The sequence below is a fragment of the Amphiura filiformis genome, chromosome 17, assembly GCF_039555335.1.
Source record: "Amphiura filiformis chromosome 17, Afil_fr2py, whole genome shotgun sequence".
Lineage (NCBI taxonomy): Eukaryota > Metazoa > Echinodermata > Ophiuroidea > Amphilepidida > Amphiuridae > Amphiura > Amphiura filiformis.
In genome coordinates this window covers 23932176-23949618 of record NC_092644.1, presented here as the reverse complement: position 1 = coordinate 23949618, position 17443 = coordinate 23932176, and the positions used below count along the sequence as shown (strand labels likewise).

The following is a 17443-nucleotide window of genomic DNA, read 5'->3' as shown; positions in this document are numbered from 1 at the left end:
CCGTCGGAATAAAGAACCGTCGGACTATAGAGCTTCCACCCTCAGACTCACTCGATTGCCCCTATCACAAACAATGCTGGATCAATGCCGTGTTCTAAATACATGAGCTTCTAATATTATAAAGAAGTTAATGGGGGTGTTTCGCTTTACCCCGTGGTCCACTTTGCCCCGGTCTCCCCTACTTTCGGCAGCGGAAGAACCTGACGTCATATCACCTGCATAAATTATAAATTGCAGCAATAAATCAGCCAAGCGATGTGCTACGGGCTGTATCTGCGATGTATCACGGGCTGTTGAAGGAACACGTGTGGATATGAAAGTGTAAACACTGAACAACTTGACCGTTTTGCAGGTAATTTAGACATAATTCCTCATTATAAAGCAATAATTTTCAAACAAATTGAAGAAGACCTTAGAAGAGATTTATTTTCGTTGATAGAGAAATCTATCCACGACGATAAGTGTGGAAGTTCTCTATATTGTATATAAAAGGCTAGTAAATAACTATAACTTTACTATAAGCTTTTACTGTTTTTACACTAAATGTATATTCAGCATGTCATGTTCATGTGTTGAAGAAGTAAGCATGCCATAAACCATGTAATTAATTGTAAAATGTGACACGATCAAGGGAAATGAGTCGGATGTCGCTAATATTGATGTTGAGATATTGGCAAAGAAAGTGTTAAAATTCTTTTGTTTTATATTGTTTTCAGCGATTGATAAATTGATGTAACTTTGCAAAGTAGAAAAGTAATATCAACATGGGGTTTTCAGTTTCTGAATGCACTAAATGTCTTCTTCAGAAACATATGTAAACCTCATTTTTGACCAGGGTCGACATGTGACTCATTCCCCTTGATCATCTCACAAATGTAAGGGGCTGTGCAATAATCATGAGCCCATGGCCACTCAAGTGTGAGGATAAAATAATGGGCGGGGGTAAGAAATTTTGGGCGAACCGAAAGGGGGGGCAAGCATTTTTTGCAAGCCAAGAGGAGGGGGCATTCCTTTACTTTAGAGGGTTTTATTTTTACATGTATAAATAGCTGCCTTCTGGAAAGGCTTCAGGTCGCCAATTATAGGTAAGCGATCTCTTCCAACCTTAACCACCGGATGGAGAATTTAGGGTTAGGGAATGGTAATAGGGGTAGGCTTAGGGAATGGTTAGGTTAGGGAATGCATACGATACCTACCAAGTACCAACTCTACTCCAATTTTCGCGGAGTCACTCTGAGTTTTAAACACCTGAAAATTGTAGTACCGGTAAACTAAGGAAAAAATACGGCAGGGTCAGTCCATGTCAAATCAACCAGGGGTCCCCAGGTGACCCTCTCAGATTTTGATGAAATTCCATCAGAATAATCTTTTGTGGCCACAATGAACCGATACAAAAAATTGACCTCATAGGCCATGCCGGGAGGCCATGTCGTTTTCGAGAAATGGCCCTTTGAAGTTTGGCCCGTCCCCCCCCACCCTTTTTGGCACTCATGAAGTGTCATTGGTGATTTTACCAACTTTGGTGGCTCATAACTTCTTGTTCTGAACCTTATGTCATATTTTCAGACTCTGGCTCTAAATTTCAGATATCTGCTTTACGTTTAAAGTTATGAGCACCCAAAGTTGGTCATTTATTCAACCGCAAGTGTGATTTTGTCATTTTGGGAGCAAAAATATGTGATCATATGACTCAAATGTCATAGATACATTGTCTATGGGTACATATCTGAGCTCAAAAGCAAGTTTTAGCAAATCAAACCATTAATGGAGGAATGAGCGGAAAATTTGCCGGAGAGCCCCCTCTTTCTGACCAATGGTTGACCTTGTTGACAGTTGAAACATGAATTGAAATTTACAGCCATGAAACATACTTATGAGACCTACCTAGAAACAAAATTTCAGCTTTGGTACTCAACTCCATCATTCATAGTTAGATGGCTCTTGAAAAAAGGGAGAAAAACCTGTTATTTCTTGTCTAAGGTGTTGAATTTGGCAGCCATGGTAACATAATATGCCAAATTTTACTAAATGTGCATATTTTTGGGTTGTACATTACAGACCACTCTAGATGTGTTTATTAGCCTCTAAAACATACCCAGAACATATTTCATATGACACTTGGGGTGTTTCCATAACCTGACCACCTATTCTGACTACCTTTTCTGACTACCTTTTCTGACCAGCTTTTACAGTGAGCCCTGTGATATTTGATGGCCTTATCCCAATGCCATAGTCCAATAACATTAACTAAACAATCATAGTGCAAAATTTGACCTCAAGTTGTAGAGTAGGAGGTTTTTGTACCCCAATTTTCAAAGGTCATTCAATGAATGTACAAATGTATCGGAGTTAAAGAACTGTGCACTAATAGATGAGAATGTTTTGGATCCTAGTGTTTTACACCATAATCATAGACAGTCCTGCTGGGTGATAATTTGCAACTTTTCTCTGGGACTTGTTAATAGATAAACAACACTTTTAAGGGTACATGGTTGTTATTTCTTTCTCACTTTAGATATTTATTTGTACCTTTTGCTTGTCGAGTATCCTTTTATTTTGTTTTGTTTAATACAGTTTCGTTTGTATATTTAATGTCTTGGATGCACCATCGGATCGAGTGCCATTGATGTAAAAGCAATTTCCAAATAAAAACTTTAAACTTAAAAACTACAACACTTTCATGGTAAATGAAATTATTTAAAACAAATAAAATAAAATTTTGCACACACATCCAATTTTCCTGACTTCATTCGAACAAGTGCTCCACGTGTTACCCTCAGCACTTCCCTGTTCAGACTTTGTCTGTCTGATGGACAATTAAGGGTATACGATGTATTGTTGGTCGAAGCAGCAGAAAACAAAGTAGTTCACAGCACCTTGCAAATGGCATGAGCTTTAGCAAAAATTGCATTGCTCAATAAGCCCAATCGGCATTGGAAGTTTGCAATGCATTGTGGGACACATTTTGCAGTTTTGGGACACTTTGTCCTTTGACCTATCGGAAAAATTCAGAAAAATTGGGGTTTTGAGCGTACAAAATATAATTTAAAACGTGTTACTAGAGTAAAAACAAACCCAAAAATTTGATTATTGTATAAATTAATTATTTTATTATTTATAATGATAACATTATTACAATAATAAATTAATGATTACAGCAATTTTCCAGATATGTCAGAGTTCAAAGTGTCCCAAAAACTGAAAGTTATGGCGATTGGGCTTATTCATAGCGAGCGTGTAGAATAATTCAAATATCACAGATATACTTTTGTATTAGGTCCTGTGGTTCTTAAGTTATGTTGTAGAGAGGGCTGAAACAACAACACTTTTGTAAAACGTACATAACTCATTAACAATAACTTGGTGTAGATTATTCATCCAGTAGTTCAAAACATTAGTTTGTAAATTAAATCTAATACTGGAACTAATTTGCAACTCACTTTGCTACGTTGCGTCCGAAAACATCGGACTTCGTCAGGCATCTGATTGAAGATGTTGTGATGACGTCAGATGTTGTGACGTCAGTGCAATCTAGTTTATGGCATTACCTGTGCTGCCCCGGACTGTGGTGACTCCTATGTAGGCGAGACAAAACAATCTCTCTGAGCTGCTTTGAACCAACACAGGCGCCTAGCTCCAGCGAAGCCCAAAACTCCGCGGTTTACAACCACTGCAACAAGAAAACTGAACATTTCTTCAACCCTGAGGAAGCGGTTATTCTAGATAAGGAGGAGAAGTGGTTTGAGCGAGGAGTCAGAGAATCCATATGGGAGAGAGTGGAGGATCCCGCCATTAACAGAAAAGGGGGACTCCGCTTCCAGTTGTCACGCGCATGGGACCCGGCGTTACGAGACATTCCTCGCCGCTCTGACGTCACAAACATCTGACGCCATCACAACATCTTCAATCAGATGCCTGACGAAGTCCGATGTTTTCGGACGCAACGTAGCAAAGTGAGTTGCAAATTAGTTCCAGTATTAGATTTAATTTACAAACTAATCATTAACAATAAATTAAGCAAGTTTTCCCAAGTATATGATTTGTATAATGAACCGGGATAATGAACTTCTGCAAAACACCAAAGTGTTATTTTTCAATAATATATTGATTCACATGATTCAGATAATGAAAATCTGCTTCGACCAACAATACCCCGTATACCCTTAAACCCATATCCACATTCATGCTGCACCCAAGGCTAATAATATATCAGGGCATGTTTGACAAATATCATGAATATGACCTTGTGAAGTGTTAATTGTGTTTACTTTATTGATTATTGACCCAGCACCTGAAATGATAACTGTCTCCTCTCTAAACTGAGAAGTTAACTGCCCTGTGAAAAACCATGGAAGTATGGAAAAACAAAACAAATTTCACTTGATAATTTCAATTTTATGTCACTTAACATCCAGAATGGTACAACATTATTGTGCAAACTGTAAAGATAATAAAAATGAAGCAAACATCAAAATAATGTCAAATAAGAAGGTCAAAAAAGATGGTCAAAAAAGATGGTCAGAAAAGGTAGTCAGAAAAGGTGGTCAGGTTATGGAAACACCCTGACACTTGAGGTAACTTGTGAAAAAACCTGGGAAAAAACTTTGTCAAATTTTGCTTTAAACAAAGAAATACATAAGAATTTGGAGAAAAATTTGTCTTTTTGAAGGGAAATTTTGATCATCTTCCAGGGAAATTTTAATTTTTCCAGCCCTGAAACTAGAAAAAAAGGCCTAGCTCCCACCCCATGCCCCACCCTATCGACTTTTCACCCCATATGGACAACAGTTGAATATATGAATACAAAAGCCACCCAAGTCCACACTTTGGCCAAATTGAGTTAAGCATGGGAAAGTGTTGCTATACATAGGCCTGTCATATGTATGAAAGAACAACTCAAATTCATCCTCTGTGTCTATTGAGCATGTGAAAAATAGCATGTATGAAAGAATCAACCCAAGTCCATGATTTGAGTCTTGTAACACATTGATTGAAATCCAGTATATACAAGTCCACTTGTAACACATTCATTGCTGGAGAGTGACTTTTGAAAAAAGAATGGGTTTAATCAAGGAAAGTGTTTAAGTGTGTGGTTTATATTACATGGCAGAATGCTTATATCAACATTATACATTTAACTGTGTGCTTTATTTTGTATTATCTTACTAGTGGTAATCTCATTCCAACATTATTGTCTTAGTATATGATTCAAAAAACCACCCAAGTCCAGAATTTAAAATGAACCCCACGAAGTCCCTGAAATGCTAATCGTCATACCTAATACAGATTAACCCACCCATTTGCACGCATAAACTTACCATATTGACCAGGTAAATCTAACTGAAGGAATTAAAATGATACACATGTTTTTTTCTCAAAATCACTTCCATTGGACTTGGGTGGGTTTTGGATTCATGTATTCAATTATATGGACTGCTCAGTGTCTAAAATGATGTTTCTTTCCAGGTCTAGGTCCAAGATACTTGTGTTCATATACCAATCCAGATAAACTTGGAAGATGTCGTTCACCTTCGGGAACTTGCAGAGGCTGATCCGGCAGAATATGAGCCATGGCTGCAAGCTTGGGGAGGCACTGAATAATCTCAGGTGAGTGAGAGCGCCAATATTTTCAATGGAAACAACCATCCACAATTAAGTAGGGCCTAAATCTTTTCAATTTTTTTTTTCAGTTAAAAGTGACATTGTTTGAAAAAATGGTGCAAACCAGGGCAGTATGTATGGGTTTTGATTGTTGTAGTGAAATTTCACTCACAAGTTGCAGGTGATGAGTAAACATTGCCTAGATTAATTACACAAAGAATCACTGTTGTGGAGCACACGCTTTAGAACCAGGGGGGGGGGGGCACATTAAAAAATTTTGGTGGGTATGTTTTCCCGGAATTTTTAGGTGGTGGGTCTTTGGGAGCTGACAGCGTACCGGTAACAGGGGGTCTTTTGGAGCTGCGAACAAGTAAAATGGGGACTTTTGGAGCTGCGAACAGTCAAAATCAAGGGTCTCTCTTGGCTTTTTGGTTGAAAATCGCCTGAAAACACCAGAAATATGAGGAATGAGCAATTTTGACATGATCAAAATCAAGGGTCTTTCGAGCTCTATTTTGGTCAAATATAGGGGGGTCTTTCGGAGCTGCGAAATCCAAAAAGGGGGGGTCTTTCCGGGGGCGCCTACCTGTATGGTCATTTGTGTTAAGTGCCCCCCAGGCTTTAGAAAAGGTGGGTGAAATGAAACCACATGTAAATTAAAAGGGTTGGTTTTCTGATTCTGAAGATAAAAAGTGTGTTTGAGTAAAATCAGTGGATCCCTGTGGAGCAAGGGCGGGGTTCATGGTCTTAGCTAGCCACCCGTCTGGCCGTCATTTAAGGCGGGGAGTTTGCTCCTGGGACGGGCAAAATTAATGCCTTTGACAGATGCTATATTATAAATTGTATGTTTTGAGAAGCTAATTGACCTTTTTAGTAGACCAGGTTTATAGAATAAGGCCATATCAGCACATATTTGAACTCTTTGAGCCCCCCAATGGGCTATAGATGTCTGGTAAATGTTTTTTAAAACATTTACCAGACATCTATAGGTCAAATTAGGACAAGCAATTTTATTTAAATGACGGGCAACTCTCAATTTCTAGCTAAGACCCTGGCGGGGTTAGACTTGATTCAAGTCATTGAGGTGCTTTGGTTTGAGAACAAGAAAGTTTATAAATTTCGACTTTTCTCATTGTAAAAGTAAAATTTATACTAAAAATATCTCTCTTACTGAACTCAGATGCTGAACTAAACATACTAATTCCAAGTTTGAAATAAGATTTATTTTTTACTTTAACTCCACAACAGTTTGAGATAAGATATTTCTTTACTTTAACTCCACAACCGTTGTCCGTTGAAATAAAATTGAATTTTTGTGTTCCTTGGAACATTTCTAATCAAATCCTTTGGCCAAAGTTGCTTTACTTTTTGAGAAAATGCAAAGGTTTAAAAAAAAGCCATATAGGAATGTCGTACCCCTAAGGTCTAAAACTTTGTTTAACCTTTTGAAATTATTTTATCACAGGAAAGAAAATCAGTTGTGTGATACCATCGTTAGTGTCGGAGGTAGACCCTTCCCTGCTCATAAGTCTGTCCTGGCTGCAAGCAGTTGTTACTTCTTGGAGAAGTTCACATCTGGAGCTGAAGTAGGTGCAGGTGGTGATGGAAACAGTGCAGATGGTGATGTCAGCATCGGCGGCAAACCCGAGATCTTTGAGACACTACTGGAATTTGCATACACTGGGCGCCTGAAGATCTCGGAAGAGACAAAAAGTAATATCATAGAAATGGCTGGTTACATGCGGTTTTCAGATGAGATATGTGCCGAGTGCATCAAATCCAAGTCACCACCAGCTGACTATACAAAGAAGCTACTTGAAGCCCTGAATGACTTCAAGACGCAGAATCAGCTTTGTGATGTTGTCGTTAACGTCAGTGGGAGGTCTTTCCGAGCCCATAAGATTGTCCTTGCTGCCAACAGCAAGTACTTCTTAGCTATGTTCACTTCTGGGTTCAAAGAGAAAGGCGAGAGTGAGATCAAGATAGAGGGCAATCCAGACATCTTTGGCATTCTACTGGGCTATCTGTATACAGGAAAGCTGAAGGTTGCTGTGAAGACGATCTGCGCTATACTGGAGATGGCGTGCTATATGCAATTTTTAGAGGCAAGATCAGCGTGTGCTAAATACATCCGATCCAAGTACAAGCCTGAGGAAAGTAAAGCAAAGTCCAGAGCAGCAAAAGCTAAGGCAGACAAGGCTGCAAAGGTACCGATACCACTTGGAGAAGTGTGCAAAGTTTGGGAAATAGCCCATTCAAATGGCCTCAAGAAGCTGGCTGATGTTACTGAAAAGTACCTATGCAAGCTTTTCAAAGAGCTGATGACTTTGGATGCGTTTCTGGAGATGGGGAGTGCTGATTTTTTCAAGCAGTTCCTGAAACAAGAAGATCTAGCCACTGAGGAAGAAGAAAAGGAGGTTAGTTAATTATTAACCCCATGAGAACTACCTGCCGATTGGCCAAAAAGAAGTCTTCATTATCAATTGGACCAATCAGCAACATTGTAAGAATAATTGCACCACACAAATTGGGGTGAATTATTTCTAAAGATCCATTCTGATTGGTGATTAAAGTGAAGATATCATGTAATTGACCGATCAGAGGCAATGTTAGATCGGCAGGTAGTGCTCAGCGGGTTAAGGCTAACAACTCTGTAAATCAATTGCCTGATTGTGCCCGACTTTTGAACCCAAAATTTGATGTTATTGAACAATTGCTTGCAGAACCTTAAACACACCCTATCTTGGGACATTTAATGTCAACAAAGGAGTACCATAACCTTCAAAACTGACCCTTTGAAATAAAAGTCTAACACATATGTTAAAATGTAAAACATATTAACAAAATTTCACTTCATACTCATCAGTTCCCTGCTAAGATTTAAATTGCCAATTCCGGCAGAGCATCGTGAACTTCTGATTGCCTAAGAGAATTTTGTACTGCCCTGGGCAATGAATCGGACTGGGAGTTGTTGCAGCCTGTTTTGGTTTTTTTCTGTTGTTTTAAAATAAGGGTTGGTCTTCAGAACAGGCTGCAAAATAACTGAAGGAAATTCCCTTCGGTGCCCCTACCAGTTACCAGATGCCCTATTAATTGCTGCTGTTCTTTAACATGTAATTGCCTTGTAAATTAGATGTGCCCTTTCAAAATTGCCTTGAAATGGGTGCCCTTCAGAATCCTTATTTTGCAGTCTGCTTCAGAGAGCCACCTCAAATAATTACAGTACACAGCAGATAGGCAGGGTTTGCTCACTGTTGGCAAAGGGGCGGTCTTCAGTATATGGCTCATAAGAATCCCAAGGATGAAGTGACAGCCAGTGTCTTGCACATTAATTTGCCTTGAAAAAAATCAGAGATGTGGGCACACCCCGTTCGTCCGAAACCCCGTCAGTACGAACCACCGCTAGTCCAAATTTTACGTTAAACCTAAAACCTAAAAACTAAATTTAACGCTAAACCTAAAACCTAACCCTAAACCTAACCCTAACCCAAACCCTAACCCTAACCCTAAATATTCGGACTAGCGGTGGTTCGGACTGACGGGGTTTCGGACTGATGGGGAGACCCCAGAGATGTACTCCTGACAAAAGCTTGACGGTTCTAAACTTGTCTGACAGCAAACCTGTCAAATTATTGATTTAATGCCCCTTACATTAAACTACAGTGTGTCATAGTTTCATGAAACAGTGACACAGAAGTTCTTCACTTTTTTTTCTGAAAGGTCTTAGAGATGGTAGTCAACTGGCTGAAGTATGACTGGGAGAGCAGGCGTGCCCATGCCCACAGCATTCTGACCCATGTGAAGCTTGGACTTGTTCCTGCTGAGATACTGACAAAGCTGATGGATGTACAGATACTTGGAGTAGATGGGTGCAAACAGCTCTATGATGAGGCACTGAAAGGACAGGCTTCTGGAAGGTAAGCAATGTATAAATTAGAAAATAAAAGATGAGATTTTTTATTTTGCCCGTCTTTCATTGTTTCCACCACAATAGAAATATTGGATGACCATCCATCCCCTAGATCACTACCTGCCTATCTAACATTGCCTCTGATTGGTCAATTACGTAATATATTCACTTTAATCACCAATCAGAATGGAGCTTTGCAAATAATTCACCCCAATTTTTTTGTGTGGTGAAATTATTCTAACAATGTTGCTGATTGGTCCGATTGATAACGTAAACTTGTTTTTGGCTAATCAGCAGGTAGTTCTCATGGGGCCAATTCCTTCAACATGATTTATTCTTAGATGTTGTGTTTTTATTCCATTACTGTAGGCCCAAAGCTGAACTGATCCACAAGATGCCTGGTTTGTTTGCTACAAGAAGCACTATCACGGTGAGTGATAAATTAAGTCCCTATATAATGAAAGACAAAGATAACGAGAATTTATCGCGTCTGACGTCATCTGTCAATCAAACTCGAGCACGGTTTGTTTACAAGTGGTCGTGATGATGACTTGCTGAACGCGGATTTATAACCGGGCGCCTTATTGTTAATTTTGCACCTTTTGACATGCAAACCATCTCAAAAGTTAGGTCTTTATGGTAGGAAGCTTTCTTAACCGAAGGCACCATGTCCACAATGCCTAGAAAAGCTGCTTTTTGCCTTGTAAAAGTACGTAATTTTTCGCCATTTGCTGCTATTCCTTTTCTCCGATCAGCACCAGATAGATCGGTCTTCCTTTTACGCTGATTAACCTGTGTAAACCAATCAAGGATCGTAATTGACAGTGACATCAGACGCGATAAATTCTTTTTATCTTTGTCTTTAATTATAGTCTATTATATAGCTGTCGAGATAACCAAAACTCCCCACACACACTCATCTGTATTGGTTTCATCAGCAGTGGGCTATTCCAGTTGATATACACACTACCCCTGTGGAAGATTTTGGAAATATCTTCCACAAGGGGAGTATGAATTTCAAATGGAATGAACATGTTTATAGGCAGCTCTATTTGAATTTCATATGCCCTCTGAGAAAGATTCAACCTGAATCTTCCACAGAGGGAGGGTGAGTTGCAAATGAAGCTACTGATATGTTCATTCCATTAGAAATTCATACTCCACCTGTGGAAGATATTTCCAAAAACTTTCACAGGGGTAGTGTGGATTTCAAATGGAATAGCCCAATAAAACTCTAACCGGGTATTTAACATGTTGGTCTTGCCAAGAACATGTTAGATAATGCCAAAAAAAAAAAAATGTTCTGATTTTACTTTAGATGCAGATGGCTTGGGGGGAAGAATAATTGATCGTTAAGGGTGAAGCACACCCCTGGGCCTTATTTTTAAAGACTTTATGCATTTTCTCAATAATGAAAGCAACTTAGGGCAAAGTATCATATGGATTTGATTAGAATTGTTACAAGGAACTCAACAAATGCAATTTTATTTCAACAGACAACGGTTGTGGAGTTACAGTCAAAAATCTGTGAAAACCAATATTTTGATCCATAAATCAATAACTACTTGTCTTGAGTTACTGAATTTTCAGTACAGATTCCTTGCGTTTATAATATACATACTTGTCACCAATGTGTTATACATGTAATTCATTTGAGAAAAATGCATAAATAGTCACAATGGGTCAGGGGTGTCGTACCCTCTTAACACCACCCAAAAACCTCTCTATGCCGGTAACAAAATGGTTGCGAGATTTTAATAGTATGCCATTGGCTCGGTATTTGATTCAACCAGGGAAGTGTTATTTGGGAAGCAGTACACAGAAGGATTCCTATGACCTGCTAGATAGGGCTCATCTACAGAGGTACTCTCGCTACACCAAGTTGGAGTAACTGTGGTGTGGCTTTAGTGGTACTCTGGAGGTACACCAAAATTAAGTACCATATATGATATAATGGTGTACCTCACCAAAGTCACACCACAGTTACTCCAACTTGGTGCAACGACTAGAGTACCTGTGTAGATGAGCCCTACCTAGCAGGTCACATGAATATTCCTGTGTACTCACAGCCTTTTTATCATGTATGGAGTAGGAGGTACTACATGTATATACATCCAGATTTTTCTGGTACATTTAGTACAATTTGGCGCAACTTTCAGCACATGCAACAGAAACTCACTTGGCATACTTACCAACAAAAATTGCACCAGTTACCCCTGGTACACTGCTCAACAACAAGGTGGTATCTATCTCATGTTGTACTCAAGAGATCTATGTCACTTTTCAAATTGTTATGTACTGAAATTCAGTATTTTCGTGTATCTGACAAAAAATCAGTGTTTATTTACAAAAACTTCGTAAAACACCCTTTATTAGTTTTTATGTAAAGCTTCTAACTTGTGCTGAGTATGTGTTCATTTATGCCAACCGATGACCATTGAAAGCGTTAAAATCCATGAGATTCAAAGGGGCACTGCCCCATGGATCCCTGCCAAGGCCCTGCCCTTGAGCGGCCCCTGGACTCCATGCCATGACATGGGAGACTACACTCACTTTGCTTGCTTCATTCACATCTTTTGGTATTTTTGTTTTTTTAATACATAGTAGTGGCATCTCTGCGTCAAAAAGTGGACCTATTCCTAATACAACTTCCATGGTAGTAACCAAGCTATAGTGATTGAGTGCTTGCCTACCATAGACCCATATGCTTACGTCACACTGTGGGATAGCCTTCCATATTTGGAGTGATGCGCGTATTGTCCCACCGCATATTACGCACATGGGTCAAATAATTTCGCCATTTAATTCCACAAAATTTATCAAGTATGCTGCAATGTATGAATATTACCTACTGTAAGTATCCTATGACATTCTGTCACCTTTCTGATGTATTGGTTTCAAAATTTAGCAGACATAACTCAAGAAATCTGACATTTTGTCTGGTCGTACCCCAGCAAACACAAAATGTTTTCGACATAATTCGCAAATGGTTATAAAAGGTTGTTAGAAAACATTCAAATGTCGGGTTATATAAAGAGTACATTAACGGTATAAAACGTGTTTATAACATTAAATAACATTTGTTGGTAATTTACTGCACAGCAAAAACAAATGATTTATAGAAAACATTTAAATGTCGGGTTATATAAAGGGTATAAAAACGTTTTAATAACATTCCAAAAATATTTTTGAAAACTTGGTACAAATCATTCTAAACAGAATGTTATTTGGGGTTGAAAAATATTTTGCAAAAAATGTTTGCCCAAAATATTTACAATAACGTTTTTAAAATGTTTTCACGACCTTTATATAACCCGACATTTAAATGTTATTAAAACATTTTGTAAAAAACATTTTAAGAACATTTCTGTGTTTGCTGGGTGCAAATATTTTAACATAATGATATGGCTCAAAATAAGCTAAGGTGTCATAAAAGTGTAACACACAATTATTTTTCCAGCTCTTTTCTTTTGGTCTCCAACCAGGTTTAAATTATAGTATGCACATATATCGTTCATAATACACTAAAAGAAAGATAAGTTATAGACCATTTACTTCACAAATTTAATTTTCTAGCCCTTTATGTGACGTTATATTTGACAGACACAATTTTGATGATTTTCTGCAATCAAATAAAAATTTATAAAGTATTACATAAGGTATTTTGTGGTTATTTAGGTGTAGGACCTACAGCAACTGATTGTGGAAAAAATGTGTCCAAATATTACAATAAGGAGGATAAATTGTTATAAATAAAATATGTGTGTCTGTCAAGCCATAACATACGCAAGATGTCTGTCAAATGTAACATACAGAATAATAATTTGGCAAAAACAGTAGTTCAAGATGGGAAATTGAATAAAGATCACATGCAGTTTATAAATCACATGTTTTAAAACACTTTTATAAACTCTAAACTATCATCATAATGTGAACATCAAGTGATTTTTAATTTTTTAAACGTATTATGTATGTTACTTTTTTGACAGACACATACAAATCTTATGTATGTTACTTATGCGTACAAATGTTTGACAGACAACACTTAACAATGGATTGTGTCATCAAAAAGCTTCTCCTCACAAAGTGATAGTGCCACAAAGCTAGGTGGAGCTAAATGCTATGTCATGTAGCATAATTAGCTGTATCACCCTAGTTTAGCAGGAATTACAGCACCGCCTCTTTGCGTATGTTACTATTTGACAGACATTTCAAGAAAAATTTTAAAATTGTTATATGTTCAAAAAAGATGGCAGCCACTTACAAATTGATTATAATATGGAGAAATGAAGTTATTTACAATAGATTTGCCCTTTAGTTTATGCTTCAAGTCTTTGTTTATAAAAAACTGAGGGACTTCAAAATCAATCAAAAGTTTGACAGACAATAGTAACATACGCAAGGCAAACTTTTAAATCCTTTTTTTGATCTGTTAACTTATAATTCATAATGCCTCTTTCTGTTTTTTTTGATTGGTTTACTGCACCATTTTGGGAAACAGGTCACATGAATTTCTATAAGGATCCATAAAAAAATGAAAAGCTGTTGAAAAAGGGCGTCTCTTGGCATGTTACAAATAAAAGTGTAAAAATAGGCATTTTTACAGCTATTTTTATTTTTTTTATTATTTAGAGTGAAAGGATTTTACTTAAATTGTGTATGCTATGTCTTTACTACCTAAACTTGCCACTAAACTAGCAAATATTCCATTTCTATAATTATTATTTTTAAAAAAAGATGTCAAAATATATGGCTATAATATGACACCTTAGCATATTTTGAGCCATATTTAGGTGTTGACAAAGTATTTGGCCAAAAATGTTTGCAAAAGTAGTTTCGAAAACATTTTAAAAATATTGTTGCAGTGTGTTTTCATACAAAACGTTTTTAAACGATTTCATGACCTTTATATAACCCGACATTTTAATGTTATTAAAACATTTTACCCAAACCAAAACCCAAAATATAACTTATTTAAAACGTTTTAAAAACGTTTTTGTGTTTGCAGGGACACCGTACTGAAGTTTGTTTTTATTTACATTTTTGTTAAACGCTGATAGGTGGACTTGAAATGTCCCGGATATGTGTATGGCTCTATATCATTTATGCTGTACTTTGCCTTCACTCTTATAATTCCAGGCTCCCATAGCACTTTATGTAGCTGCAAAAGAAGACACAGACTGCAGCAAATTCTTCTACTACAACACCCAAGAACACCAGTGGGAATCACTGCCTAGATTTCACAACCTACACTACCTGGCATCCTTCATCACAGTAGACGGAAGTCTCTATGCAGCAGGTGGTTTACAGAAGGTCATCCACTACTGGCAGAACTTTGACTCTGATTATGAGGATGATGATGAAGAGGTTGCGATCAAGCGCATTGATAGAGAATGCACAGATGGGTTTCAGGTGTTTGATGCAGCAGAATGCGCATGGGATCATCTGCCGTCAATGATAACAGCTCGTTGCAAGTTCACAATGCTCCATCTGGATGGTTGTATTTATGCAATCGGAGGAGAAGATGATCAAGAGGATTCCGTGAGTGCAGTTGAGCGTTATGACATTGCTGAGAAGAAATGGGAGGCTTTAGCACCGCTTCCTAAGGGATTACAGCTGGCTTGTGCTGTGGTTTATGAAGGCAAGATCTTAGTGCAAGGAGAATTGAGTGATCCTGATGATAAGCAAAAACACTTTGCTTGTATTCTTGTTTACGACCCAAGCAAAAACGAATGGAAAACAGCCTGGAAAGGTGCAAGTGATTATACAATATCTATTTGGTTTGGATCTGAAGACACAGCGGCAGCCCCTGTGATGGTTCCCTACCAAGGAAAACTATATGATGTATCATACTATCCGCAGGATTTTGACATGCAGTCCTACATTGATCAGCCGATTCCAGCCGTCAGTGAGTTGAAAATAGGTGAAGGTGTTGAAACCATTGAATTAGGTGAAGATGAAGAAGATCGTGATTTTGAGCTGAACAAAGTGGGTGCATTCCAAATCAAAGATGAAATATTCTTTAACATAAGAGGTTATGTGTACAAGCCAGGCATCAAGGTGAATCCTGAGACATTGGATGACTGTGATTATGTGGATATTGAGGAGTGGGTGAATCTTGCAGCATTGCTGGATGATGGTGATAGCAGCATGGTTGTCAACTTCACTTTTGACAGAAAGAGACCGTGTGGTCAACTAGGCATGAAGACAGGAGACAAATCTTCCTCAGGTTCCAAGTTCAAAGACATTGATCCAGATTCAGATTCAGATCCAGAGTTATATACTTCAGCGATGAGATTGTTACTCAAATAGGAGGAATTAATCCTCACATTTCAAAATTCCATCTCTGTACATAAGTATAGACGAATATACTAGTATATATTTCCCTCCTATTTGGGCATTTGGAGGAGGGCGGTTGCGGTATGGTTGTCGACTTCACATTTGATCCAAAGAAAAATACATTATGACCATATTCTCAGACAGTTATAGTAGAACAGATATAATATTATTTTTGATAGCATAAAACTACTAGAAAAATGGTTTCTCCATATAGTGTATTTAGATCAATTTTATAATCTTTTTGTGTTACTATGATAGAGTGTTTTATGTGCAAAAGTTCAAGTTTTCTAGCTAAAGAAGATACATCTCAATTTTAAGCAGTTATATCTATAGTTAAAATATTTCAAACTGTTATGTACTTGTAAGGCAATTGTATTGAAAATGTTATATGTGATGAGGCACAGCGATATTTCATCTATTGACCACGTAACAAATTATTATTTCTCTACTGGACTCGAACCCAAGACTGCATTGTAGTTTATTTCAAGGTTGTACCAAGCACGACCAGAGCATGTTCAAGAGACAATACCAGGCATTAATCATGAGGGCTACCATGCTGGTTTCATGAATACTCGGATTTACTCTTTTGTTCATATTGCTAACAGAGTATTCTTGTGATGAGTTTATAAAAATCGCTCTAGGAATTTTAGAGTTTAACTGATACCATGAGGTATATTTACATTCCATTCGGTACATAACTGCAAACTGAAACTCGCTTCTATTAACCTCTACTCGTTCAAGTATGTCTGTGTACTATAATACATCCGAAAGCATGCCGAGGCGTGGAATATGTAGTAAAAGGCAGGTCCGATCAAATCCGAAGATATGACCAAATTGATGGTTGAAGGCGGAAAAATCGCCTAAAAGGCGGAAGATGCCATATGCATGTATGTGTGCATTGTACTTGCATACACCCCAGAAAACTTCCAAAATTCTCAACAAAACTCGAAAAATATTGTAAAATTGGAATACAAAATGTCATCATCATATTGGCCTTTGATGATTTTATCAAAATAGCCCTTCGAAATTGCTTGAATCGATTCAAATATCAACCCATTTATTTTCTACAATACAGTATGTATTCTTGGGAATATGAGAGTTGTAAAATGATCTTCTACATGAATGGTTTTGTTTTGAAAGTGGTTGTACGGGTAGTTTTGCATAGTTCAATTACTCGGGATGTTTTGGAAACGCCTCAAAATATCGCCGTCAAACATATCCGTATATCAAGAGATGGCGCTATTTTTTGGGTAGGGAAATATCGCTGTGTGAGGTCAACCACTGAAGTAAGGGACCGTTCACAAACACTTGTTAGGGGGCCTGATGCAAAAAGGGCCCTTAAGGGGGGGCCTGAAAAAAATGACCACAAATTTTCCTGGGAAAATAGATTTTACATGCTTTTCTATGGGGTTGTCAAATAATTTTCATCTCAAAAAGGGGGCCTGAAATTTTTAAGATCTGTAAAGTGGGGTCTGACAAATTTTTGCAATTAAATTTTTTTGCATCAGGCCTCCCAACCAAGTGTTTGCGAACAGTCCCTAAGTGGTTATCTGTTAGTCATGATGGTTACCAACAAAACAAGTAAGGTAACAG

General features: G+C 37.8%; 2 protein-coding genes across 2 annotated transcripts; both read left to right on the top strand.

Moving 5' to 3' along the window:
- The first annotated feature begins 296 nt into the window (after positions 1 to 296).
- On the top strand, positions 297 to 8027 carry LOC140137075 (actin-binding protein IPP-like). Its single transcript, XM_072158733.1, has 3 exons — positions 297 to 352; positions 5506 to 5607; positions 7067 to 8027. The coding sequence occupies exons 2-3, from the start codon at positions 5519 to 5521 to the stop codon at positions 8025 to 8027; spliced, it is 1050 nt and encodes a 349-aa protein (XP_072014834.1). The 5' UTR covers positions 297 to 352; positions 5506 to 5518.
- A 1298-nt stretch (positions 8028 to 9325) lies between these two features.
- Positions 9326 to 16036, top strand: LOC140137498 (kelch-like protein 35). Its single transcript, XM_072159215.1, has 3 exons — positions 9326 to 9518; positions 9881 to 9941; positions 14651 to 16036. Exons 1-3 carry the CDS (start codon positions 9331 to 9333, stop codon positions 15821 to 15823), a joined length of 1422 nt encoding a protein of 473 aa, XP_072015316.1. The 5' UTR covers positions 9326 to 9330; the 3' UTR covers positions 15824 to 16036.
- Positions 16037 to 17443: the final 1407 nt, after the last annotated feature.